At 46.5% G+C, this 26114-nt stretch overlaps 1 protein-coding gene across 2 annotated transcripts in view; it reads right to left on the bottom strand.

Moving 5' to 3' along the window:
• LOC145350758 (synaptosomal-associated protein 25) overlaps positions 1–26114 on the bottom strand; it is a 118179-nt gene that overhangs the window by 18348 nt on the left and 73717 nt on the right. For both annotated transcript variants that reach the window (XM_080200022.1, XM_080200021.1), the window contains exons 3-4: positions 25795–25836; positions 5733–5781 (exon numbers count right to left, since the gene is read on the bottom strand). In XM_080200022.1, coding sequence (XP_080056148.1) covers positions 5733–5781; positions 25795–25836 — 91 coding nt within the window. The remainder of the gene's footprint in view (positions 1–5732; positions 5782–25794; positions 25837–26114) is intronic.

Here is a 26114-nt window from a genome sequence, read left to right on the forward strand (position 1 = left end):
GCTGAGTGATGAGGTGTTGCAGCTTCAAGCAAGCATTTGACATTTAGTTTCGTTGCTCTGGGTTTCTGGAGTTGGATTTGTTTGTATAATTGGCACATTTTTCATTTGGAAAGCCTGCCACCACCAACCACATTGGCACCCCACCAGGTGACCGCACACCATTACAGCCACTCGCTGGACTGTTCCTTCCTTCCCCCACTGCAGGAGAAGACAGCAGAAAAAACCCACACACACAGAGGGAGAAAAGGGTTAACACTGCTGCCTCACAGTGCCAGAGAACTGGGTTCGCTTCCTGATTTGGGTCACCATCTGTGCAGAGTTTGCACATTTTCACCGTGTCTGGGTGGGTTTCCTCTGGTTTCCTCTCACAGTCCGAAAGACGTGCTGGTCAGGTGCATTGGCCATGCTAAATTCTTCCTCAGTGTACCCGAACAGGTGCCGGAGTGTGGTGACTAGGGGATTTTCACACAGTACCTTCATTGCAGTGTTAATGTAAGCCTACTTGTGACAATAAATAAATTAAAAAAAGAAAACAAGTTGCGTCAAGTCAGGTTGATTGGCCACGTTAAATTGTCCCTTGGTGTCCAAAGATGTGCAGATTAGGTGGATTAGCCATGCTAAGTTGCTCCTTAGTCTCCAAAAATGTGCAAGTTAGGTGGCTTGGCCATGCTAAATTGCCCCTTAGTGTCCAAAGATGTGTAGATTAGATGGATTGGCCATGCTAAATTGCCCCTTAGTGTCCAAAGATGTGTAGATTAGATGGATTGGCCATGCTAAATTGCCCCTTAGTGTCCAAAGATGTGTAGATTAGATGGATTGGCCATGCTAAATTGCCCCTTAGTGTCCAAAGATGTGCAGGTTAGCTGGATTGGCCATGCTAAATTGCCCCTTAGTGTCCAAAGATGTGCAGGTTAGCTGGATTGGCCATGCTAAATTGCCCCTTAGTGTCCAAAGATGTGTAGATTAGATGGATTGGCCATGCTAAATTGCCCCTTAGTGTCCAAAGATGTGCAGGTTAGGGGGATTAGCGGGGTAAATACATGGGGTTACTGGGATAGGACATGTTGGTGCTCTGTCAGAGAGTCAGTGCAAACTCGATGGGCCGAATGACTTTCTTCTGCGCTGTAGGAATTCTTTGATTCTACTGACAGGCCTTCCAAAGGTGACTCCAAGTCCAGGCACATCTTCAACACACAAATGGCTTGTCCAATCACGCATCTGCTGATACTAGGCATTCATTGTCGCTTTACTGGACTTCATTGGTTGGGTTTCAGCTGGGTGTTATCAGCACAACCTGAATCCTCACAGCTATCCCTTCACCAGGTCCAAAGGGGTTAAGAAACTTGGATTTCCACAGGGGTTAAAGCATCACAGCAGCTTCCCAGGGATCTTGAGCACATCTGCATCAAGATCTTTATGTGGCTGCGTACCAGCTGCACATTTTTATTTATCTTTTATTTATGTACGGGATGTGAGCATCGCTGGCAAGGCCAGTGTTTGTTACCCATCCCTAATTACCCTTGAACAGATGGAGGTGAGTTGCCTTCTTGAACTGCTGCAGTCCATGGGGTGTAGGTAAACCCGTACCGCTGTTAGGGAGCAAGTGGTAGGATTTTGACCCAGTGACAGTGAAGGAAGGACAATGTGTCCCCATACTAAATTAACCCTCGTTTCAGGGGGATTAGCGGGGTAAGTATGTGGGGTTTCCGGGATAGGGTGGGATTGTTGTCGGTGCAGGTCCAATGGGCCGAATGGCCTACTTCTGTACTGTAGGGATTCAATGATTCTCAGTTAGGATGGCGAGTGGAGGGGAACCTCCAGTTGGTGGTGTTCCCAGGTGTCTGCTGCCCTTGTTCTTCTAGATGGTAGTGGTCATAGGTTTGAAAAGTGCTGCCTAAGGACTTTCTACAGTGCATCTTGTAGACGGTACACCCTGTGCATCGGTGGTGGGGGGAATGTTTGTACCAATCAAGCAGGGTTGCTTTGCTTTGTCCTGGATGGTATCAAACTTCTTAAGAGTGTGGTTGGAGCTGCACCCATCCAGGCAAGTGGAGAGTATCCCATCCCACTCCTGAGTTGCACCTTGTAGGTGGGCGATGGACAAGCTTAGGGGAGTCAGGAGGTGAGTGACTCGCTGTAGGATTCCCAGCCTCTGATCTGCCACACGACATCGATGGAGTGGAAGCTCCTGCAGTTGAATAGACCCCCCTGGGTGACATGGCATTGCTCAGATTGCCGGCGTGTACGGTTGATGATGCCTTGCATCCACGGGAAACCAGGCAGAGGTGCAACTCCGATTACCCGCTCATTCTGACTGGAGACGCGGCAGACAAAGTTCACAAAAATGACAGCCCCAGCCCACAATCTATCAGTCACCAGTCTTATGCATTTGAGAGATTCTGATACGTCTCCGGTAGGAGCCTGGAAGGATCAGGGAGCAGAGAAGTTGAGGGTGGTGGTCACTTTGGCAGCGGCTGGTAACGCACGGTCACTAGGCTCAGCAGAGGGCAGGATTTCTTTAAACCGATTGCAGATAAGCAGCACAAGCTGGTGTAGCACTTCCCGAAACCTTTGTGTTCCAAAATGTCAAAGATATTCAGCCATCCCCCTTTCTGCTGCCCCTCTCTCTGCTGCTCCCCTTCTCTACTGTTCCCCCTCTCTGCTACTCAGATTCACTTCGTTTAAAGGTGGGATAATGCTGGAATTGTCACCTCCCAAACAGCCATGTACCCTGATGTGAGTCAGAAAGACTCCCATAGCTGCTGGCTTCTTACCTTCACTGCCAAGTTACTGGAAGCCTGGGAAATCCATGAAACAATCCCAAAACCTCCACACGAGCCACTACCATTCAATGTTTATTTATTAGTGTCACAAGTAGACTTACATTAACACTGCAATGGAGTTACTGTGATAATCCCTGAGTAGCCACACTCTGGCGCCTGTTCAGGTGCATCGAGGGAGAATTTAGCATGGCCAATGCACCGAACCAGCATGTGTTTCAGACTGTGGGAGGAAACCAGAAGAGCCAGAGAAAACCCATGCAGACATGGGGTGAATGTGCAGACTCCGCACAGACAGTGACCCAAGCCGGGGATCGAACCCAGGCCCCTGGTGCTGTGAGGCAGCAGTGCTAACCACTGTGCCACCGAGCCACTCCATTGTTAAGAGGCAAACTGACACTCCTGAAGGATTTGCACACAACCAGTCTTGGGAGCTCGAGTTAAAACATTAAGTCAGTGGTGTGCTTAACATTTTGCCATGATGTGGAGATGCTTCAACTCATTTGCTCCCTAAGGTTAGAAGCCCTACGGCATCCTCCAGTAATTGGGACAAAGAATCTTGAAAATTGTGTGTAACATTTTGAGAAGTTATTCTGATTCTGTTCATGTTTGCAGTGGATCCCTCATATCATTAAATTTGAAAGCAAGACCGGAATTTTACCACCTTGGCCACCCATGGCTCATAAGATCCCATCCAAGGCCAACGGGGAATGCCGTTCTGCGAGCCTCGTCCGCCCTGATTCGGAGCGGGCAGGGGGTAAAATTCCAGCCTCAGTGTTGTAACCACCAATTACACCGGAACAACGAGAACTGTATTTCTTCCCTAAAATGTCTTATTTATCTTGCTTAACAGAAATAAAATCTGAGGAGCTCAAAGGCGGAAAGGTAATTACTTTGATAACTTACTATCCAAGTTCCGAGTGCCGGATCTGTTGAGTTGATAGTTTAGTGACTGTTACCAACTTGATGCAGCTATAACTGTAAGTGGGTTAATGATATAACAGGGGTTTCACTAATCTAGCATTATCCAACCCTACTTTCTCTTGCATGTACAAAAGCCCCTTGAAACCCCTGTTAGTCTTCAGAAAAAAAGTTAAGGTCTTCAAAGATTATCTCTTTTTACTGTGGCAGATAATTAAAAAAAAGCATTCCAGGATACAGAATACAGATCTCAGAGAAAAAAAGTAAGAAACAGCATCATGTCAAAACAAAAAGCTCCAAGACACCAGAAATAACACTTCCGTTTCTGCTGTTCCAGAAACTTTGGGTGGACATTTAAACCCTTTCAGGTGTAAATGGAATTTTACCCTCCCGCCCCTCATGGGGATCAGAGCAGGAGCGGGGGATGACCATGGAAAGGTCCGTTGACCTTGGCTGGGATTTTGGGACAAGGGAGGCTGTAAACTCCCGTCCATAGTGTCGCTTGTTTTGCAACCAGTGCAATGAATATTGATGAGATAGGTGGACTTTTGGTGAAGATAGAGGCGTACACAGAAGGGAGTGAGGTTGAAAGAGGTGTCTGTTGTGAGAGACGGAAGCAAACATTTGCAGATGACTTCATCCTTCATCAAGATATTAAGAGTCAGAGGGACCATGGAAGGTTGGGAGTTTGAGTTGGTTATAAGCATATTAAGTAAGTTTTGTTTCTATATTCTTTGACGGGATGTGGGTGCCGTTGAGTAGGCCAGCATCTATTGCCCATTTCTAACTGACCATTGAGAAGGTAGGTGCTGAGCCACTTCTCAAACATTGTTGTCCACCTAGTGCGGGCAAACCCACAGCGCAGTTAGGAAGGGAGCTTGATCCCTTAAAGAATGGCAATATTGTTCCAAGTCAGGATGGTGTGTTAATCAAAGTTCTGTTCAAATATTTCCCCAATACACTAGCAAACCTCAGATTACCTTCCCTCAATTCTCAATCTCTTTGGCCTGGAGTCCAGTTGTTTAGCATTTCCGGAGAATGAGCTGGGATTGACTGATTTGAAGTGTTGGGTTTCACTTGGTCTGCCTCTGTAGCAGTGGATTTTTAATTCACAACACAACGTAATAATTTGTTATATTTAATGTATGATCCGCAGAGTCAAAATCAGTCCCTTTATTATCATAGAAGGAGGCCATTTAGCCCTACAAGACTGCACCGACTCTCCAACAGGACATCTTTCCCAGGGTACAACACCCGCTACCCCTGTAACCTGCACTTACCCTGGTAATCCCCTAACCTATATATCTTGGGAAACTAAGAGCCAATTTAGCATGGCCAATCCATCTAACCTACACATTTTAGGACACTGAAGGATAATTTAGCATGGCCAATCCACCTAACCTACACATTTTAGGACACTGAAGGATAATTTAGCATGGCCAATCCACCTAACCTGCACATCTTGGGAAACTTAAGGAGCAATTTAGTATGGCCAATCCACCTAACTTGCACATCTTGGGACACTAAGGAGCAATTTAGCATGGTCAATCTCCCTAACCTGCACATTTTGGGACATTAAGGGACAATTTAGCATGGTAATCCCCCTAATCTGCGTGCCTTGGGACACTGAGGGATAATTCAGCATGGCTGATCCACCTAACTCACACATCTTTGGACTGTGGGAAGGAAACCCACGCAGACACAGGGAAAGCATGCAGACTTCACATAGACAGTCACCCAAGGTCAAACCTAGGTCCCTGGCGCTGTGAGGCAACAATGCTAACCATTGTGTCACCTTGCCTTAATTCCATGGATTAGAATTCAAGGGAGTAATTTTGACTCTGTGTGATGGTGTAAAGCAAACAATTGCAAATCAACGGTCCATTTTATATCCCCTCCTGCTTGCACAGGGTTAAGGTAATATAATTCATCACGTCATTACAGCATTTTATAGATCGTAAGAGAATTCAAAACATAACATTTCAAAGCACCCAGTACAGGATTTAACAAATTTCAACAAGTCAAACTTACCTCCTTGTTCATCCAACATGACCAGAGTTCTGATGCCAGCATCCTTACTCTATTCTCCAAATCGTTGGGACAAGTTGGAGGAAATAAATGAAAGAGAAAAATGAGTCAGCAAAGATGTTCCTGAATGCTGAACAACCAAGAGGCAAGAGCAAGTTTAAAGACCAGAGTTTGGTTTAAATGATGAATTCAATGATGTTAGGTGGCATTTAATGTTCCTGTACTGTTTTATAATGACGGTTATGAAGTGGTCTTGTGGTGTCTGTAAGAGGTTTGTGATACACTCGCTCAATTGTAATTTTCTCATCAAACTCACACAGAATGAAGACATGGTAAAGTTGACCAAAGCATGATGGTGGCTGCTCAAGTACATCATAAAATCCAAAAATAAATAAGCGATCTTATCGAAACCATAGCAATAATATCACACAAAAGGAGACCATTTGGCTAATAGCTGATAAGGTAGCATTGATTCTGAAAGGTAAGCCAAGAAAAATCAAGCATTTGCGAGTGGCAAGGTGGCACAGTGGTTAGCACTGCCGTCTCAGAGTGCCCAGGGACCTGGGTTCGTATTTCCGGCTTGGATCACTGTCTGTGTGGAGATTGCACGTTCTCCCCGTGTCTGCCTGGGTTTCCTCCGAGTGCTCCGGTTTCCTCCCACAGTCTGAAAGACGTGCTGGTTAGGTGCATTGACCAAACAGGCGCCCGAGTGTGATGACTGGGGGAGTTTCACAGATGTGTGGGTTAGGTGGATTTGTCATGCTAAATTGCCCCATAGTGTCAAAGGGACTAGCTAGGGTAAATGCATGGGTTTGCGGGGATAAGGCCAGGGTGGGATTGTGGTTGGTCCAGACTTGATGGGCCAAATGGCCTCATTCTGCACTACAGGGATTCTACGATTTGAAACTCACAGGATTCAGCACTAATTTATCTTTATAATATCACAAATACCCTTGTTAGTTATTTTTTTAAATAAGGAGACTATTCTGCCCATTGAGCCTGCACTGACACTCCAAAAGAGCATCTTACCCAGGTCAACCCTCCTGCATAATCCCCAGAATTCCAGGGGAGATTTATCCCCTCTCTGAGAACTAACACCAAAATATCCAAAGAGGAGTATCTTGTCTTATAATCTGTAAAAAGTGTGTGTGAAGTGGTGTGACCTGCTCTTTGGCAACTTCTAGTGGTTAAATACAAATAAATCCCTGACACTCTCTCTATAATCAACACATAACAATTTATTTATCTAACTAGCAGTGAGCAAAGTAGCTAAACTATTAACAAACCGAATAAATCTCTTCTATTAACTATTCCCGAACAGAACAAGGTTCTAATGGAACGCTGGGTGGCATGGTGGCAGAGTGGTTAGCACTGCTGCCTCACAGCGCCAGAGACTCAGGTTTGATTCCAGCCTTGTGTCACTGTCTGTACGGACTCTGCACATTCTCCCCGTGTCTGTGTGGGTTTCCTCTGTGTGCTCCGGTTTCCTCCCACAGTCCAAATATGTGTGGGTTAGGTGGATTGGCCATGCTAAATTGACCCTTAATGTGTAAAGATGTGTAGGTTAGATGGATTGGTCATGCTAAATTGACCCTATTGTAGCAGGGTAAATATGTGGGGTTACGTTGATAAGGCCTGGGTTGGATTGTGGTCAGTGCAGTCTTGATGGGTCAAATGGCCTCCTTCCATACTGTAGGAATTCTATGATAAATATATACAATTCCCACTCATTAACAAAAATATAATTTAGCCACTCTCTAAATTACAACCATGTCTTCCGGAATATTCTGGGCCTTCTCTGTAGATTCTTCTGCCTGGAACTGCTTTCTTTTTTTGGTACCTTTTCTATCTAGAAGGTGCTTTCTCTAAGATTTAGATGAAGTTATGAGAGCCAGAGATTCTCTCGAGAGAGAGAGCTGAGAGCTGTTAGCTCTGGCAGGTGGCAGTTGCTCTCCTCCCTAGCATTTTACAATTTTTGATTTCAATTTTATGAACATCAGATTCTAACTTCCAATCTCACAAAGTATAATGTCTCTCCCCAACTTCGCAAAATTTACCATGGCCAATCCACCTAACCTACATATCTTTGGACATTAAGGGACAACTTAGCATGGCCAATCCGCCTAACCTGCACATCTTTACACATTAAGGGGCAATTTAACATGGCCAATGTCCCTAACCTGCACATCTTGGGACACCACTGATTTTCCCCAAGGTGTAATCCGACTCCCCTCACCACAGCCCTGTAATGGTCTTCCATTGAAATTCCATTATATTCCCCTATGTACTCTATGAACAGTCTGTTTGTCTGTATAACATGCAAAAAACAATACTTTTCACTGTATCCCAGTACATAGAATCATAAAATCATAGAACCCCTACAATGCAGAAGGAGCCATTCAGCCCCTCGAGTCTACACCAGCCACAATCCCACCCAGGCCCTATCCCCATAACCCCATGCATTTACAGTTGCTAGTCCCCCAGGGGCAATTTAGCATGGCCAATCCACCTAACCCGCACATCTTTGAACTGTGGAAAGAGACGTGTGCAATAAAAGTCATTTCATCATCATAGAATTGTAGAATCTCTTCAGTGCCAAAGGAGACCGTTCGGCCCATCGAGTCTGCACTGACCACAATCCCACCCAGGCCCTATTCCCATAACCCCAAGCATTTACAGTAGCTAATCCCCCAGGGGCAATTTAGAAGGATTAATCCAGCTAACCCACACATCTTTGAAGTGTGGGAGGAGACCTGTGCGGTCAAAGCCATTTCATTGTCATAGAACCCTTACAGTGCAGAAGGAGGCCATTTGGCCCATCGAGTCTGCACTGACCACATTCCCACCCATTCCTATAACCCCTCATATTTACCCTGCTAACCCTCCCATCAGACAACAAATCAAATCAAGTCATTTCAAGCAATTATTGAACTGGATTTAAAATAATTTGTTCAGATATGATTCAACGATAGTTTTTTTTGTGGCGAATTCCTGATGCTAATGTTCCCTTACGTTCTTGCATCTTTGCACTCATCTTCAATTTGCGTCCCGTCATGAAAACATTATTATTATTTTATCTCCACTTCCACATCAGATGATTAAAAATGCCAATTAATCCCTTGCAGCTGCCTCTAAGGATATCAGGGCCTCTCCCCTAGCACTCCTCCTGGGAATCTACAAGCATGCCTGAGCAGATATTGACAAAACTGAGCTTGCCATATTAATGACATTTGATTTCTGCTGGAGTGTTTAAAATGAGCTGATCTGGACCGGACTGCTACTCAAAATGCTTCTTTAACTGTGATTTAATTCACTCTACAATTGAAAGTATCTGTATAATAGCAGTTAACCTTCATGGAACAACTCAGCACCATACAAAGTTACCATGCAGAAGGAGACCATTCAGCCCTTCCTGGCTAATGCTGCCTCCCTGAACGAGCTGCTCAATTGATGCCGTTCCTCTTGCTCTATACCCATAGCTCTGGAAACATCCCCCATAAAGGGCAGCGCAGTGGTTGGCACTGCTGTCTCGCAGCGCAGGGACCTGAGTTCAATTCTGGCCTCTGGGTCGCTGTCTGTGTGGAGTTTGCATGCTCTCCCCATATCTGCGCGAGTTTCCTCCGGGTGCTCCGGTTTCCTCCCACAGTCCAAAAACGTGCAGACCAGGTGGATTGGCCGTGTAAATTGCTCTTTAACATCAAAAGATATAGAGGTTAGGGAGATCAGCGGGGTAAATACATGGGTTTATGGGGTAAGCCTGTGTAAGAGTCAATCAACCTAATCTGCACATATTTGGACTGTGGGAGGAAACTGGAGCACCCAGAGGAAACCCACGCAGACACGGGGAGAATGTGCAAACTCCACACAGTCACCCAAGGATAGAGCCTGGTCCCTGGTGCTATGCGGCAGCAGTGCTAACCACTGTGCCACTGTGCCACCCATACTTGTGTCAATAATAAATAAACTTTAAAAAAAATCTTCAGAACTCTGAACCTGTAGTCCCGCACGCTTGCCGTCTGGCCTATCTCCAACTATTGCGGGTTTCCTTCCTGCATCCCATTCAAAGCTTTATACAACGAAGGTGTTCTCTGTGACAACCCTTCCAAACGAGACAATGTGAGAGTGTACCTTTTACAAGGCTTAGAAAATATTTACGAGGCTACAGAACCTAAAACAATAGTTTAACAATCTGCTCCTGATAGCTCTTTGATTTGAAGCCAGCTGGTTCAGAAATACAACTCAGTATTCTATTTGTTATCTTTATTGTCACCTCAAGCTGTCTAAACATGGTGAACAATCTGTCAATAGCACCACCTGATCCTGTTCAATATATCCCTTGGCAAGTTCTAGCCCACCCAGGGAGTACAGGTGACTCCTATGAACCCCCCTAGACCTTCCATTTGTCCATCGCAAATTTATTTGGCACCACACGGGAACCCATGGTGCAAAACCTGTCAAGCTCAGCCCGTGATATTAGCGTTCTGCCAGCTAACTCAGTGGCTAGCACTGCTGCCTCACAGAGCCAGGGTTCGAATCCCAGCTTGGGTCACTGTCTGTGTGGAGCTTGCACGTTCTCCCCGTGTCTGCGTGGGTTTCCTCCGGTTGCCCCAGTTTTCCCCCACAGTCAAACATGTGCGGGTTAGGTGGATTGGCCATGCTAAATTGCCCCTTAGTGTCCAAAGATATGCAGGTTCAGTGGATTGGCCATGCTAAATTGCCCCTTAGTGTCCAAAGATGTGCAGGTTAGGTGGATTGGTCATGTTAAATTGTCCTTTAGTGTCTCAAGATGAGCAGGTTAGGTGGATTGGCCATGCTAAATTGTCCCTTTGTGTCAGGGGGACTAGCTAGGGTAAATGCATGGGGCTATGAGAATAGGGCCTTTGAGAGATTTTGGTCGGTTGCAGACTCGATGGGCTGAATGCCCTCCTTCTATATGATTTTATGATAACTAAAGTCACCCCTGCACCACCCCCCCTCAATGATCCAACCTGTCCAACTTGTGACTGTGGCCACCTTGTGCAGAGATCCCACCCACCCATCCCCACTTTCACATCAATGTCACATCTGATTGAAATGCCGATGCAGTGTGAAATTGTCAATAAGTGAGAGGAATATTGATTTTCCCAGTGGCAGCTGGTCTGCTCGCACTCAAACAGATGAGGCTCCCGAGAATCTGCGGAGGTGGTTCACACCCGTCAAGCAATTGTGTGGCTCTTAATCAATTTCCTTGAAGGAACATGCTGGTGAACAAATAGTCACTGCCGATCTCCTGTCTGAGGAAATGATAGCAAATCCTTGCGTAAGCAAAAAAAAATCCTAGACACCAGATACGGAGCCTACAAAGAATTCTGTTCCCAACGACGGATTTTGTGTTTAATTTCAATTTGTTTCTTTCTCATGTAGTACTTCAAGGGATGGCACGGTGGCACAGTGGTTAGCACAGCTGCCTCAGGGGACCACGGTTCGATTCCCGGCTTGGGTCACTGTCTGTGCGGAGTTGTTCCCCGTGTCTGGGCGCTCTGGTTTCCTCCACAGTCTAAAGGACATGCTGGATAGGTGCATTGGCCATGCTAAATTCTCCCGAACAGGCACTAGAATGTGACAGCTCGGAGATTTTCACAGTAACTTCTTTGCAGTGTTAATGTAAGCTTACTTGTGACACTAATAAATAAACGTGAATGCATTTCTACCATTCCTTCATCATTCCTATCTATTTTCCTAATTGTTGCTATTGGACTGGTCAATATTGAGATTATCTGTGTGGTCTTAACATCAAAGGGAAACGCATTCTAAATTACGGAGTGGAAATTCGAGGGTCTTCAGAGTTCGGGAGTGCTGTGCTCCTGGCAAGAAACTAGAACAGGGTCTGGGTATGTTGGGCCCTGGCCTGTACCAGCAGTGAGGGCCTTGTAAACTTGCCTAACATGGGAGTTTCTGCTTCCTCAGGCTGAACGGGTCCCAGTGATACTTTGTAGGTTGGCACACTGAGTGAGGAGAAGCTCACCAGCCTCCTCAATGATGGACTTTGCTTTGATGTATTATTGTATTGTGATGCAGTGAAAAGTATTGGTTCTTGCATGATAGACAGACAAAGCATACCGTTCATAGAGTACACAGGGGAAAAGGAAAGCAGAGAGTGCAGAATGTAGTATTGCAGTTACAGATGGGGTGTAGAGAAAGATCAGCTTAATGTATGGTAGGACCATTTAAAAGTCAGGGAAGAAGATGTTCTTGAGTCGGTTGGAATGTGACCTCAGACTTTTACATTAACACTGTAATTAAGTTATTGTGAAGTGTAACAGCCTTGAAAAACGAATCAATTTATCCAATCTTTCCCCTTGTTTACCTCCATTGAAATGAGTTGAAGAAAGTTTTTCTTTAAATGTACACACTCAGACTGAACTAGTTTTCTGAGATTTATTGCATTTAGACTATTCAACCAGGAAACTCTTTGCCTATAGTATATTTCAGGGTACTAAGGTATTCCTTCCCCTTGGATTTGTTAAGAATATCGGACAATTCCTTCAGTGCAGAAGGAGGCCATTTGGCCCATTGAGTCTGCGCTGACTCTCCAACAGCGCATCTTAGCCAGACCCACCTCTCACTGACCCTATTTACCTCACCAATGACCCCAACCCTCACACTCTGGGAAGCTAAGGAACAATTTAGCATGGCCAATCCACCAAACTTGCACATCTTTGGATACTAAGGGGCAATTTAGCATGGCCAAGCCACCTAACCTGCACGTCTTTGGGCATTAAGAGGCAATTTAGCATGGCCAATCCACCTAACCTACACACCTTTGGGCATTAAGAGGCAATTTAGCATGGCCAATCCACTGAATCTACACATCCTTGGACACTAAGGGGCAATTTAGCATGGCCAATCCACCCAACCTGCATATCTTTGGACACTAAGGGACAACTTAGCATGGCCAATTCACCCAATCTGCACATCTTTGAACAGTAAGGGGCAATTTACCATGGCCAATCCACCCAACCTGCACACCTTTGGGAACTAAGGGGTAACTTAATATGGCCAATCCATCTAACCTGTACATCTTTAGACACTAAGGGGACAATGTAGCACGGCCAATCCTCCTAACTTGCACATCTTTGGACTGTGGGAGGAATCCGGAGCACCCAGAAGAAACACACACAGACACGGGAGGAGAACACGCAGACTCCACACAGATAGTGACCCAAGGCTAGAACTGAATCCGAGTCCTTGGTGCTGTGAGGCAGCAGTGCTAACCACTGTGCAGCCCAAATGCATGAGAAGCTTCCCCTTTAAGATCAAAACTCTTCCCTCAATCTATTTTAACAACTGGGTGGCTGTGTGACAACAGTGAATTAGAGCAGAGACAAAGGGATTACAGACAAAAGCAGAATTGGCTATAAAGCGTGGCTGGAAATCTCTGAGGCTGCTGCCAGACTGACAGGCAGTCGCTCGATGCGCTACCACCGGATGAGGTTTGGAATCACATCAAGCATCCCACTCTCTAAATTAGACATTTTAATATCCGTCTGTGAGGATCGATCACATCAGTTGCAGTTACTGCTTCCTCATGTACACTATCATTTTTAAATCAACTTTCTGTCAGAGTTGGTGCACACGCAATCAGGGATGCGAACGTGAAACCATTAGCTGCAATTAAGCTCCACCCAGGCAGAATCATTGCCATTGGAGAAGTCTTTGGAAGGTAGTTGTCCTGTCTGGGCTGGAGCTCCGGGCAGACCTGGACTCCGGTCACCTATGCTCCAGGATTGCCCTGGAGTCTCCAGGACCTTGGGATGCTGCTGGGAGCAGGTGGTTAAGTGGATTGGCCATGCCAAATTGCCCCATAGTGTCGGGGTACTAGCTAGGGTAAAATGCATGGGGTTATGGGGATAGGGCCTGGGTGGGATTGTGCTCGGTGCAGGCTCGATGGGCTGAACGGCCTCATTCTGCACTATAGGGTTCTATGATTCTATGAATTCTACAGTAATTAGCACTGCTGCCTCACAGCGCCAGGGACCCAGGTTCGATTCTCGGGCTTGAGTCACTGTCTGTGTGGAATTTGTACGTTCTCCCCGTGTCTGCGTGGGTTTCCTCCGGGTGCTCCAGCTTCCTCCCACATTCTGAAAGATGTGCCGGTTAGATGCATTGACCTGAAGATGCGCTGGACTGTGGCAACTAGGAGAATTTCACAGTAACTTCATTGCAGTGTTAACGTAAGCCTTACCTGTGACTAATAAATAAATCTGGGGCCTTGGAATGAATTGCGTGTTCTATTTAACCACTGCATCTTCTGTCCAGGAAATATAAAAATATCAGATGTGGGAGAGAGGAATCAGACAATTCTGGTGTTGACCTGTTTGGTTGCTTTGCCATTTGCTAGGAATGTGATTTTTTAAAATTCATTAATGGATGTGGGCATCACTGGCTGGCTCTGGAGTCACATGTAGGCCAGACCAGGTAAGGACAGCAGATTTCCTTCCCTAAAGGACATTAGTGAACCAGATGGGATTTTATGACAACACATTCTGAAACTTTTAATTCCAGATTGTTATTAAATTCAGAATCTCACCATCCATGGTGGGATTTGAACCCAGGTCCCCAGAACATTACCCTGGGTCTCTAGACTATTAGTCCAGTAACATTATCGCTATGTCATTGCCTCCTCTAACAATTTAACAAAGTCTGGGGCCATTGTTTATTATCTGCAAAACTGTGGCTCTGTTTCCTTGGGCCGAATATTTTGGGTGGCAAACAGTGACAAACACCTCGTCATGTGGGGAGGGGGAGGGAGGGGTAGAGAAAGGTGGGGGGAGAGAGGGTGGCATCAGAGCCAGAGGCTCCAAACCCAAATGAGGGAAAGAGGTCCCATCGACCCCAACAATGCCCTTCAGGGAAAGGAAGTCCTTACCTGTTGTGGCCTACCTGTGGGTGGCTCTCAACTGCCCTCCAAGGGCAACCAGGGATGGGCAATAAATGCTGGGCAGCAACATCAGCTGCCATGCCCTCCCCTCCCTGCCCCCCCCCGGGAGGGGTTTCTCCTCGGACCCTCCACCTCTCTGAGCTCCTGGGTTCTCCAACCTGCCACAGCAGCTCCCACCTCTCGCCAGTAGCGCTGCCAGCCCTCTGGTTGCACCCATGAATCAGGGAAATGCCCACTGTCAGTAATTGGACAGTAAGCCCATGGGCAGCCAATTAGGAGACCCACCACCCCCCGACTCCTACCAGCTCAGGAGACAATCTGTACGTCAGGGTCCTGAAGCCCAAGGTAAAATTCAGGCCTCGGCAGGTTAAGTAAAGGTGATGACCTAGTGGCATTGTTGGTAGACTATTAATTTAGAAATGCAGCTAATATTCTGGAGACCTGGGTTTCGAATCCTGCCACAGCAGACGGTGGAACTTGAAATCATTTTTTTTTAAAAACCTGGAATTAAGAATCTACTGACGACCATGAAACCATTGTCGATTGTCAGAAAACCTAATGTCCTTTGGGGAAGGAAATCTGCCGTCCTTACCCGGTCTGGCCTACATGTGACTCCAGAGCCCCACAGCGATGTGGTTGACTCTCGACTGCCCTCCAAGGGCAACTAGGGGTGGGCAATAAATGCTGGAACCAGCCAGCGACGCCCATGTCCCATAAATGAATGTAAAAAATGTTACAAGCACCTCACTGCACCCCCCCCACCGCTAACCCCTTTCCCCTTACTCCTTCCCCCAACACCATCCGGAGGTTTAGATCTACGAGAAGGATTTGAGCTGAAACAAAATTTTCATTATCCCAGCCAGAGGACTGTGTTCACTCGCAGTAATGCGTTTTTTTTTTATTTAGCCCTTGCAGAATTTAATCTCGCCGCTCAAATCCCTTCACAAGATACTTAATGTAATTCCTGCGGTTGTATCTAATCGAGAGGTAGGAGACTCATCAAGATCGGGGAAGCTTTGCCTCCATTTTCACTGGTGGCTGTTTGTAATCAAGCGACGGGAACACAGAAATCCTCATGTCTGCATTAAACACAGGGGAGATTTTACAGTGAAACATTTGGACGCCACTCAGTACAAGCTTCTTCCAGGAACTGAAAAAATAAACTTGAGAAAAGCAAGCCCCTTTCTTCGTCATGGAGCTGAGGAACAAGAGGCTAATTTTTTTTAACTGTTTATTTATTGGTGTCGCAAATTGGCAATGAAGCTACTGTGAGCTTTGACAAAGGGTCATCTGGACTCGAAACGTCAGCTCTCTTCTCTCCTTACAGGTGCTGCTGAGATCTTCCAGCATTTTCTCTTTTGGATTCAGATTCCAGCATTCGCAGTAATTTGCTTTTATACTGTGAGAATCCTCTAGTCAGCACACTCCGGTGCCTGTTCGGGTACACTGAGGGAGAATTTAGCACCTAACCGTGCATGTCTTTCTGACTGTGGGAGGAAGCCGGAGCACCCGGAGGAAACCCATGCAGACACGGGGAGAATGTGCAGGTTCCAAGCAGACAGTGACCCCAAACCAGGAATTGAACCTGGGTCCCTGGCGCTATAGGACATAGAACATAGAACATTACAGCGCAGTACAGGCCCTTCGGCCCTCCATGTTGCGCCGGCCAGTGGAACCAATCTAATGACCCTCTAACCTAAACGATTCCAATTTTATCCATATGCCTATCCACTGACCATTTGAACGCCCTTAAAGTTGGCGAGTCCACAACTGCTGCAGGCAGGGCATTCCACGCCCTTACTACCCTCTGAGTAAAGAGGGTATGAGGGCAGCAGTGCTAACCACTATGCCACCATACGTATCAACAAGACCAAAGAGCAACTGTTCAGCAAAATTCCCAGTTGCCAGATAATTATCACTCCCATTAATCCCCACATGGTGGCGCAGGGCTTAGCATTGCTGCTTCACAGCTCCAGGGACCCGGGTTCGATTCCCAGCTTCGATCACTGTCTGAGTGGAGCTCGCAAGTTAGCCCCTGTCTGCGTGGGTTTCGTCTGGGTGCGCTGGTTTCCTCCCATATTCGATGGCTTGGCCATGTTAAATTGCCTCTCCAGTGTCCCAATATGTATAGGGGCAAATAGTGGGCTAAATATATGGGGATAGGGCCTGGATAAAGCGCTCTCTCAGAGAGTCAATGCAGACTCAATCGCCCAAATGGCCTCCTTCTGCTCTGTAGGGGTTCTATGAGTCGGTAGGAGCTGATAATGATGGAAATACTGAGCAGGTCAGGGCATCTGCAGAGAGAGAATGTGGCATTTGCCCACTTCTAAGGTCAAACTGCAGAGTAGGTCACATGAGCCAGGTAACCGATGAGGGAGAGGGATCACCCCAAGCCTGGGCTTGCCTAATGGATTCGATCCTGGAACTGATTGGCAGCATTGAAGCTGCAAAACCCTCCGTATTACAGCAGTGTGTCAATTCGGGAGGCAATGGCCTAGTGGTATTATCGCTAGGCTATTAACCCAGAAACTCAGCTAATGTTCTGGGGACGCGGGTTCGAATCCTGCCACGGCAGATGGCGAAATTTAAATTCAATAAAAAATATCTGGAATTAAGAATCTACTGATGACCGTGAAATCATTGTCGGTTTATTAATGTCCTCAAAGGACAAATTCTGCTGTCCCTGGTCTGGTCATGTGATTCCAGAGGTAAACCTCTGGTGAACCTTCTCTGCATTCTCTCTATAGCAAGAGTATCCTTCCTTAGATAAGGAGAACAAAACCGCACACAATATTCCAGGTGTGGCCTCAACAAGGTCCTATATAATTGCAGCAAGACACCCCTGCTCCTGCATTCAAATTCTCTTGCAATGTGGTTAACTCTCAACTGCCCTCTGAACAAGGGCAACTAGGGATGGGCAAAAAATGCTGGCCCGCTGGCGATGCCCATGATGTGAATTAGTTGCCTAGCTGGTGACCACAGTGAGAAACGAGAAATCTCTCCCTATGTTCAATGTTAATGATCAACCTTAATGACCTCTCATCAGAACCTTCTGTTGACCTGAGACATGGGGCAAGATTTTTCCTGTGGGACTCTGACCTCTACCCCTGCCCCCCCGCCACTCCCTCAGGCTCAAATGGAGAATGGTGGGGGGGGGGGAGCAGTGGTGACAAGCCCATGCCTCCAGTTTACCAGGGCAACAATGATGGAAATGTGGCATCAGCCAAATCTGATCTGCCTCTGTCGCAGGAATGGCAATGCCAGTCCAACTCACCGCAATCCTGAACGCAATGCAAGCTACCACAGGGTAAAATATCAACTCACGTCAACCCTACAGTACACCAAAGAGCAGATTACTGCCTTTCCATTCGTGTGGCATATATCCTTCATGCCCCCCATGGAAAGAAACAGCAACAGAGGAAGCAGACCCTCTTTTGCAGATTCCCCAAGCCCCAAGTAGTTATCAACTAACACGGAAACATGAGAAATGGAGGAGACAGTGGCAATATCACTTAATTAGCAATTTAGAAGCTTGGGCTAATGATCTGGGGACACGGGTTCAAATCACGCTGTGTCAGCTGATGGAATTTATATTCCTTTAATGGAATTGGAATATAACGCTAGTCTCAGCAATGGTGACCGTGACAACCATCATCGAATGTTGTAAAGATCTATCTGGTTCATTCACACCCTTTAGAGAAGGAAATCTGCCGTCCTTACCTAGCCTGATCTACATGTGATTGCAGATCCTTTAGTATAGGCTTGCCACCCTCGCCTACCTCCCCCCCCCTCCATTTAAGCCTGAGGGGGGGGGGAGGGGGGGGGGTTGTTGGTCAGAGGTCCGCAGGAAAAATCCTGCTCCATGTCTCAGGGCAGTGCTCTGAAAGTTCACGAGACTCACCTGATGAAGGAACACTGCTCCGAAAGTTCGTGCTACCAAATAAACCTGTTGGAATTTAACCTGGTGTTATTAGGATTGTGGAGGTGAATGCGTGTCTCTCGGACAGTTTTATCCACACTTTCCTTTTGTGACGGTTTAATGAAGGTGTCAGTGATCTTTATCCTCCGCACTTTTCCAACCTCCAATTGTAAAGATGCTGTCACTTGCCGTTGGCAATAGATTCCCTAGCGCTTGACTTGGCAGATGTCTGTATAATGCGAGGCAGAGCTACTGGCACAGTCCTTTAAGAATGTTATCGCAATGGCAGGGCACAGTTGGCAGATCTATTTTCAGAGTTTCCTCAGAGCGAGTGATGAACCTAACCGACATGATTCAGTATCGCTGTTGACTTGTGCCTACTGGCCTTCCGTCAGAATAAAATCTGGAGACAGCAGTGATCATTAAACCCTGTAAGGTCAGCTTGAGGTGTACATCACTGTGTATGAGACACATGTAAAACTCTTCCCTAACAACAAGTTAGCCTCATTCTAAGAATATGTACTCCTTGCATAAAGCGAGAGAATTAATTGTCCCAAACTATATATACTCTGGGATTGTTCAGATAAGAACAGCTAGCGTATTATTATACTGATGAATTTAATTACTTGATACTGCCTGCTATTCTAAAAATGGCCACCTCAAACAAACCAGTGTGCTAGATTTAAGGTTTAATTTTCCAATGATAAACATGGACAAATTTTTTTTCTTTAAAGATACCATGGACAGATGGACAGCGACGGAACGGTGCCACAGTGGTTAGCACTGCTGCCTCACAGTGCCAGGGACCTGGGCTCGATTCCCACCTTGGGTCACTGTCTGTGCAGAGTCTGCACGTTCTCCCCACCCCGTGTCTGCGTGGGTTTCCTCCGGGTGCTCCGGTTTCCTCCCACAGTCCGAAAGTTGTGCTGTTTAAGGTTTATTTATTGGTCACAAGTAGGCTTACATTAACACTGCAATGAAGTTACTGTGAAAATCCCCTTGTCGCCACAAACCGGCGTCTTTTGGGTACACTGAGGAAGAATTTAGCATGGCCAATTCACCGAACCTGCACGCTTTTGGACTGTGGGAGGAAACCGGAGCACCCGGAGGAAACCCACGCAGATATGGGGAGAACATGCAAAATCCACACAGACAGTGACCCAAGCCAGGAATCAAACCCAGGTCCCTGTGAGGCAGCAGTACTAACCACTGTGCTACCTTGCATTGACCATGCTAAATTCTCCCTCAGTGTACCCGAACAGGCACCAGCCAGAGTGTGGTGACAAGAGGATTTTCACAGTAACTTTATTGCAGTGTGAATGTAAGCCTACTTGTGAGACTAATAAATAAACTTCTTTACTTTATTACAGTTCCGAAGGGATAGAGTTCATTTTCATTCATGATTAGATGGTTTCATATTAATGTCATCTTGAGTGATGCTAGCAAGCTCAGTTGCGTGGTAGCCATCAATATTTCATAAATTTTCATAAATGACCTGGATGAGGAAGTGGAGGGATGGGTAAGTAAGTTCGCTGATGACACGAAGGTCGGTGGTGTTGTGGATGGTCTGGAAGGATGGCAAAAGTTGCAGCAGGACATAGATAGGATGCAGGACTGGGCGGAGAAGTGGCAGATGGACTTCAACGCGGATAAATGTGTAGTCGTCCATTTTGGCAGAACCAACGGGATGAACGAGTACACTATCAAGGGCAGGAGTCTTAGCAGTGTTGAAGAGCAGAAGGATCTTGGGGTCCGGGTCCACAGGACTCTTAAATCGGCCTCGCAGGTGGAGGAGGTGGTCAAGAAGGCGTATGGTGTACTGGCCTTCATTAATCGAGGGATTGAGTTTAGGAGTCGGGAGGTAATGCTGCAACTTTATAAGACCCTTGTCAGGCCTCATTTAGAGTATTGTGCGCAGTTCTGGTCGCCTCACTATAGGAAAGATGTAGAAGCTATTGAGAGGGTACAGAGGAGATTTACAAGGATGTTGCCTGGACTGGGAGGCATGCCTTATGAAGTTAGGTTGAGGGAGCTGGGACTCTTTTCCCTGGAGAGACGAAGGTTGAGAGGCGACCTGATAGAAGTTTACAAAATGTTGAGAGGAATAGATAGGGTGGACTCTCAGAGGCTATTTCCCCGGGTTGAAATGGTTGCTACGAGAGGACACAGATTTAAGGTGCAGGGAGGGAAGTTCAGAAGTGATGTTAGGGGTAAGTTTTTCACTCAGAGGGTGGTGAGTGAATGGAATCGGCTGCCGTCAGTGGTGGTGGAGGCGAACTCGCTGGGGTCTTTTAAAAGACTTCTGGATGAGTATATGGGGTTTAATGAGATTGAGGGTTATAGATAGGTCTGTAGGTTGGTAGGTGTTGATGTGATTGGCGCAACTCGTGGGCCGAAGGGCCTGTTTGTGCTGTAGCGTTCTATGTTCTATGTTCTAATATTCCCACATGGTGTGCTGTCAGCCTGGGAACGGACTCAATTTTTAGCTCAACCTTCAAAAAGAGAATCAGCAGCTCTGTGGAGTGTCTCGACTTTCTGTAATTACCTGTTTACCTCTTTATTGTGGTCACTTGGCAACAGAGCAAGGAAAATAGCGGGAATTCTCTCCGCCTCACTGCGAGTTCCAATGAGAGAACCACGGCTGTGGTTTTTACCGGGGCTGGCCCTTCAGAACCTGTGGCCGGGACCTTCCTGTCCCATTCAAGATGCCAGCCGGCCCCCCCGCGCTGCCTGCCCAATCAGTGTCTGAGATTGCCAAGGGGAAAGAGATAGTGGGTGTCCACACTGAGGAGACCTCTAAGGGCCTGGCATTCAAAATAACACGTTGATGCGGCAGGCAGATAGGCCCTGACACTTTGTGGGGGTGAAACCCTTCAGCAGTGTCCTCGGGATGGTGGGGCAGCTGTTACTTTTGGTGGCCCCCTCTATGGGGTCTTTGGAAGGGGTGAAAGGCTGCCTGCAACTCCCCCCCCACTTCCTTGGGAAGCCAGCGATTTCACCATGCAATAGGGGGCAGGGTGGGGTGAGCATTCCAATGTTTCCTGGCAAAGTGGTTATCCAAAGAATCCCCACAGTATAGAAGGAGGCCATTCAGCCGATTGAGTCTATACTAACCACAATCCCACACAAAATCTATTCCCATAACTCCACACGGTTACCCGGCTAATCCCCCCGCCACTAGGGTGCATGGCCAATCAACCTAGCCCGCACATCTTTGGGCTGTGGGAGGAAACCGGACCACCCGGAGGAAACCCACGCAGACATGGGGAGAACGTGCAAACTCCACACAGACAGTGACCCAAGGCCGGAATCGAACTCGGGTCACTGGTGCTGTGAGGCAGTAGCGCTAACCAGTGTGCCACCGTGCCACCCATTATCAATAGGTCACCTTCATTGGTCACCCATCTCCAGTCATGGGCAACCAAGCCACTGGCATTCCCATTGAGCCTCTGGCAATGGGAACATGTCTGGCTCCTTCCCATGTCCTTCCCCACCCCTCCTGCCTGCCAGGCCACCTCCAAAGAGCTGGTAATATTCTGGGCCAATCTATCCAAGTTTCATGCAGGACACTTTTCTGGGTGTAACGTATTTGCCGTGTTTGCTCAAATATCCGCTTGACCACACGGTGCCAAGCTCAAGGAAGGGGAGGAGAGCGGAGAGAAAATGGTGTCCCTAATATTTGAACAATTACGCTGACTTTTAACCATGGCTAACAGAAGTGCTCTCCCTCACTGGATAGTTCTCTGCCAAGCAAGAAATTCCATCCCATTTGTTCACTCCCAGTTAGAAGTGTGAGGTTATCCAGTTCAGCAGCAAAAACAGGAAGGAAGATTCTACCTGAAAGGCCAAAAATTAGGAGAGGGAAAAGTGCAATGAAACCCGGGTGCACCAGTCATTAAGGTTAATGTGCAGGCGCAGCAAGCAGTAAAAAGCGACAAATGGTATGTTGGCCTTCATAGCAAGAGGGTTCGAGTATAGGTGCAGGGGTGTCCTGCTGCAATTATATCGGGCTTTAGTAAGGACACACCTGGAATACTGTGTGCAGTTTTAGTCTCCTTATTTGAGGAAGGATGTTCTGGAGGGAGTGCAGAGGAGGTTTACCAGGCCGATTCCGGGGATGTATCAAAGTGAAGGGGAGTTGAGGGGCTGACAGGTCACTGCCTGTGTGGAGTCTGCGTGGGTTTCCTCCGGGTGCTCCGGTTTCCTCCCACAGTCCAAAGATGTGTGGCTCAGGTTGATTGGCCGTGCTAAATTGACCCTAGATTGAGGGGGATTAGCAGGGTAAGTATGTGGGGTTACAGAAATAGGCTCTGAGTGGGATTGTGGTTGGTGCAGACTCGAAGAACATACTTTCTATGTTCCTGTGTTTACGTTTCGAATTCCTATAAGGAAGTTACCCATGTCAGGGGAGGAGCTGTCCAGGGTCCTGAACAGTTCCACAGTATCCCAGATGAAGGGAACTCCACAAAAACAGGAGATATTGTGAGTGAAAGAAAGGGAGAAACAAAATCAGAGAATTTTGATTTTTTTCAAATAAATTGTACTAATTTTAAACCTGTGATCAATAAGTTTCTTGTTAGTAGAGAGTAAAGATGGTATGGAGCCAAGGGAGTTGGATGGAGTTAAGATATAGATCAGCCAGGATCTGACATGTAAATGCAATGTTAATTATATTAGTAAGAGACACAGGACAAGGGCATTGTTTTATTAAGCATTTGGAACACTTATAAAGAGTTTTGACTTTTTGTCACAGTGCCCTCGGGGTGGGGAATGGGGGGGGGTGGGAGGGTGGAATGGAGGGGCTTCACTCCTCTTTAATTGTTTATTTTATTGACCACTTCTTTTAAAAAGAGTATAAAGAGAGATTGTTGAGACATTGGGTTAATGATTAGGAAGATGCAATGGTGCATCCTGCAAATAAACCTATTGTCATGAAAAGTGATGTTTCCAGGACTTGTGGGCCTGAGGAGTTATAGGGAGAGGTTGGCCAGATTGACACTTTATTCCTTAGAATGTAGGAGAATGAGGAGCAATCTTATTGAGGTGTATAACATCATGGGAGGCACAGATAGGGTGAATGCACATAGTCTGTTCCCTAGGGAAGGGGAATTGAAAACTAAAGGGCATAGGTTCAAGGTGAAAGGGACCTGAGGGGTAACTTCTTCACGCAGAGGGTGCGTGTATGGAATGAGCTGCCAGAGAAAGTGGTTGAGGCAGGTACAATAGCAACATTTAAAAAGCATTTGGATAAGTACATGGGTGGGAAAGGATTAGAGGGATATGGGCCAAATGTGAGCAATTGGGACTAGCTGGTCAGCATGGACCTGTTGGAACAAAGGTCCTGTTTCTGTGCTGCATTGCTCTATAACTCTATGGCTGGAATATTACTGCCACACCCGCCCCAGAATCAGGGTGGATGTGGCTCACAGAACGGCATTCCCCGATGGCCTTGGGTGGGATCTTACTCGCTTCAGATGAGCGAGGCTGTAAAATTCTGGCATTTGGGCAGAATTTTCCCATCCCGCTCACCACGGGAATTGTGGCGGACGGGCCATGGACCATACAAAGGTCGGCTGACCTGGGGCAGGATTTTCCACCCTTGGAGCGAGCGTGGCTGGAAAATCCCACCCTTTGACTCTAAGTATTAGTGACTAGTTTCAGGCTTCCACCTTGCCAGGGATCAAATTAACACCACAGGGATCTGTGCCAGCCTCAACGATTGAAGATCCACAGTAATGATTTGCATGAAGGGACTGACCGTATTGTCAGTGTTGTTTTTGATCATACCAAAATAGGTAGGAAGGTAAGTTGTGAGGAGGATACAAAGAATGTGCAGAGTGTCATAAATAGGTTATGTGAGAAAAATATTATGAAGAGAGGGTATGATCGGAGTGTTAGCAATGAGGAAGTAGGTGTATGGAATGCTGCATCCTGTAAATAAACCAACCATCCAGAAATGGATTTGTATCAAGTTTCATACTTCACCATCTGGATTGAGATCCACGATGGGGTAGCAGCAAAAAAACTAGAAGGGCTGAACCACTGTTCCTATGTTCCTCAAATCTGCCACAAATGAGTAGTGTTCATTAAAGTAAGGTGAGCAAAAAGATGGGATTTACAAGCGGGGCGGGATTTTATGGCCTTGCTCGGGCAGGATTGTAAAATCCCACCCCCCCTCCACCACCGAGGCCAACTGAGAATTCCGTCCTGGGAACCTCACCCTCATTGATTCTGGGACAGGCAAGGTGATAGAGTTTGGGCTGAAAGGCCTCAGTCTTTTGATTAGCATCTAACAAGAGATTGTTGCTGCCTCGATTCTCCAAACCAAAGATATAACTAGACTAGAACTGGAGGACGCAGGTTAAAACCAGGGGAGTCTCGCATTTGAAGTGGCAATGAGGAGAAATATTTTTGCAGAGGTTGTGAATCTTTAGAGCTTTCTTCCCCAGGGAGATTGGGGGCAGGGTCAATGTAGAGTTTTAGTTTGATTTGATTTGATTCGATTTGTTATTGTCACATATAGTGAAAAGTATTGTTTCTTGTGCACTCTACAGCCAAAGCATACTGTACATAGAGAAGGAAAGGAGAGAGTGCAGAATGTAGTGTTACAGTCGAAGCTTGGGTGCAGAGAAAGGTCAACTTAATGCAAGGTAGGTCCATTCAAAAGTCTGACGGCAGCAGGGAAGAAGCTATTCTTGAATTGGTTGGTACATGACCTCAGACTTTTGTATCTCTTTCCTGGTGGAAGAAGGTGGAAGAGAGAATGTCCGGGGTGCGTGTGATCCTTGATTATGCTGGCTGCTTTCCCAAGGTAGCAGGAAGTGTAATCAGAGTCAATGGATAGGAGGCTGGTTTGAGTGATGGACTGGGCTTTGTTCACGACCCTTTGTAGTTTCCTGCCATTTTGGATAGAGCAAGAGCCATATCAAACTGTTTTTATATAGATTTTTGGCTAACATGGGACTCAGAGATTATCAGAGCGGAATCTGGAGTTGAGGCCACAATCAGATCAGCCATGACCTTATTGAATGTCGGAGAAGGCTCGAGGGGTCGAATGGGCTGCTCTTGCTCCTAATTTGTATGTACGTATAAAAATGATTTGTAATGGCATTCAATCAAGGAGAATGAGGATTATTTTAAAATCAACCTACGAAACAACAAAAATCATTTCAATGCTTTATGGAAAACACAAGAATATAGTTGACATCTAAACATTAAATCCTTACCTCTTCAACCAGTTGGAGCATGCGACGGGTGCTTTCCAGAGACTATAAATGGAAAGAAAGATAGAAGATGCATGATAGTAAATCAGAAGCAAAAATTAAACAGCTTAACCATTTTTCTTAAAGCACATAAAGAATCATAGATTAGAATGATTGTCAATCATAGAGAATAGAGATGGCCATTTGGCCTATTGAGTCTACGCTAATCTGTTGAATGGGCATTCCAATTAGTCCCATTCCTCCATCCCGTTCCCAAATTTCTTCCTCCAAGTACTTTATCCCAGTCCCATCCGAAAGTTATTATTGAACTCCACTACATTTCC

Source organism: Carcharhinus amblyrhynchos, chromosome 12 (genome assembly GCF_965287045.1).
Source record: "Carcharhinus amblyrhynchos chromosome 12, sCarAmb.v2.hapA, whole genome shotgun sequence".
NCBI classification, from domain to species: domain Eukaryota; kingdom Metazoa; phylum Chordata; class Chondrichthyes; order Carcharhiniformes; family Carcharhinidae; genus Carcharhinus; species Carcharhinus amblyrhynchos.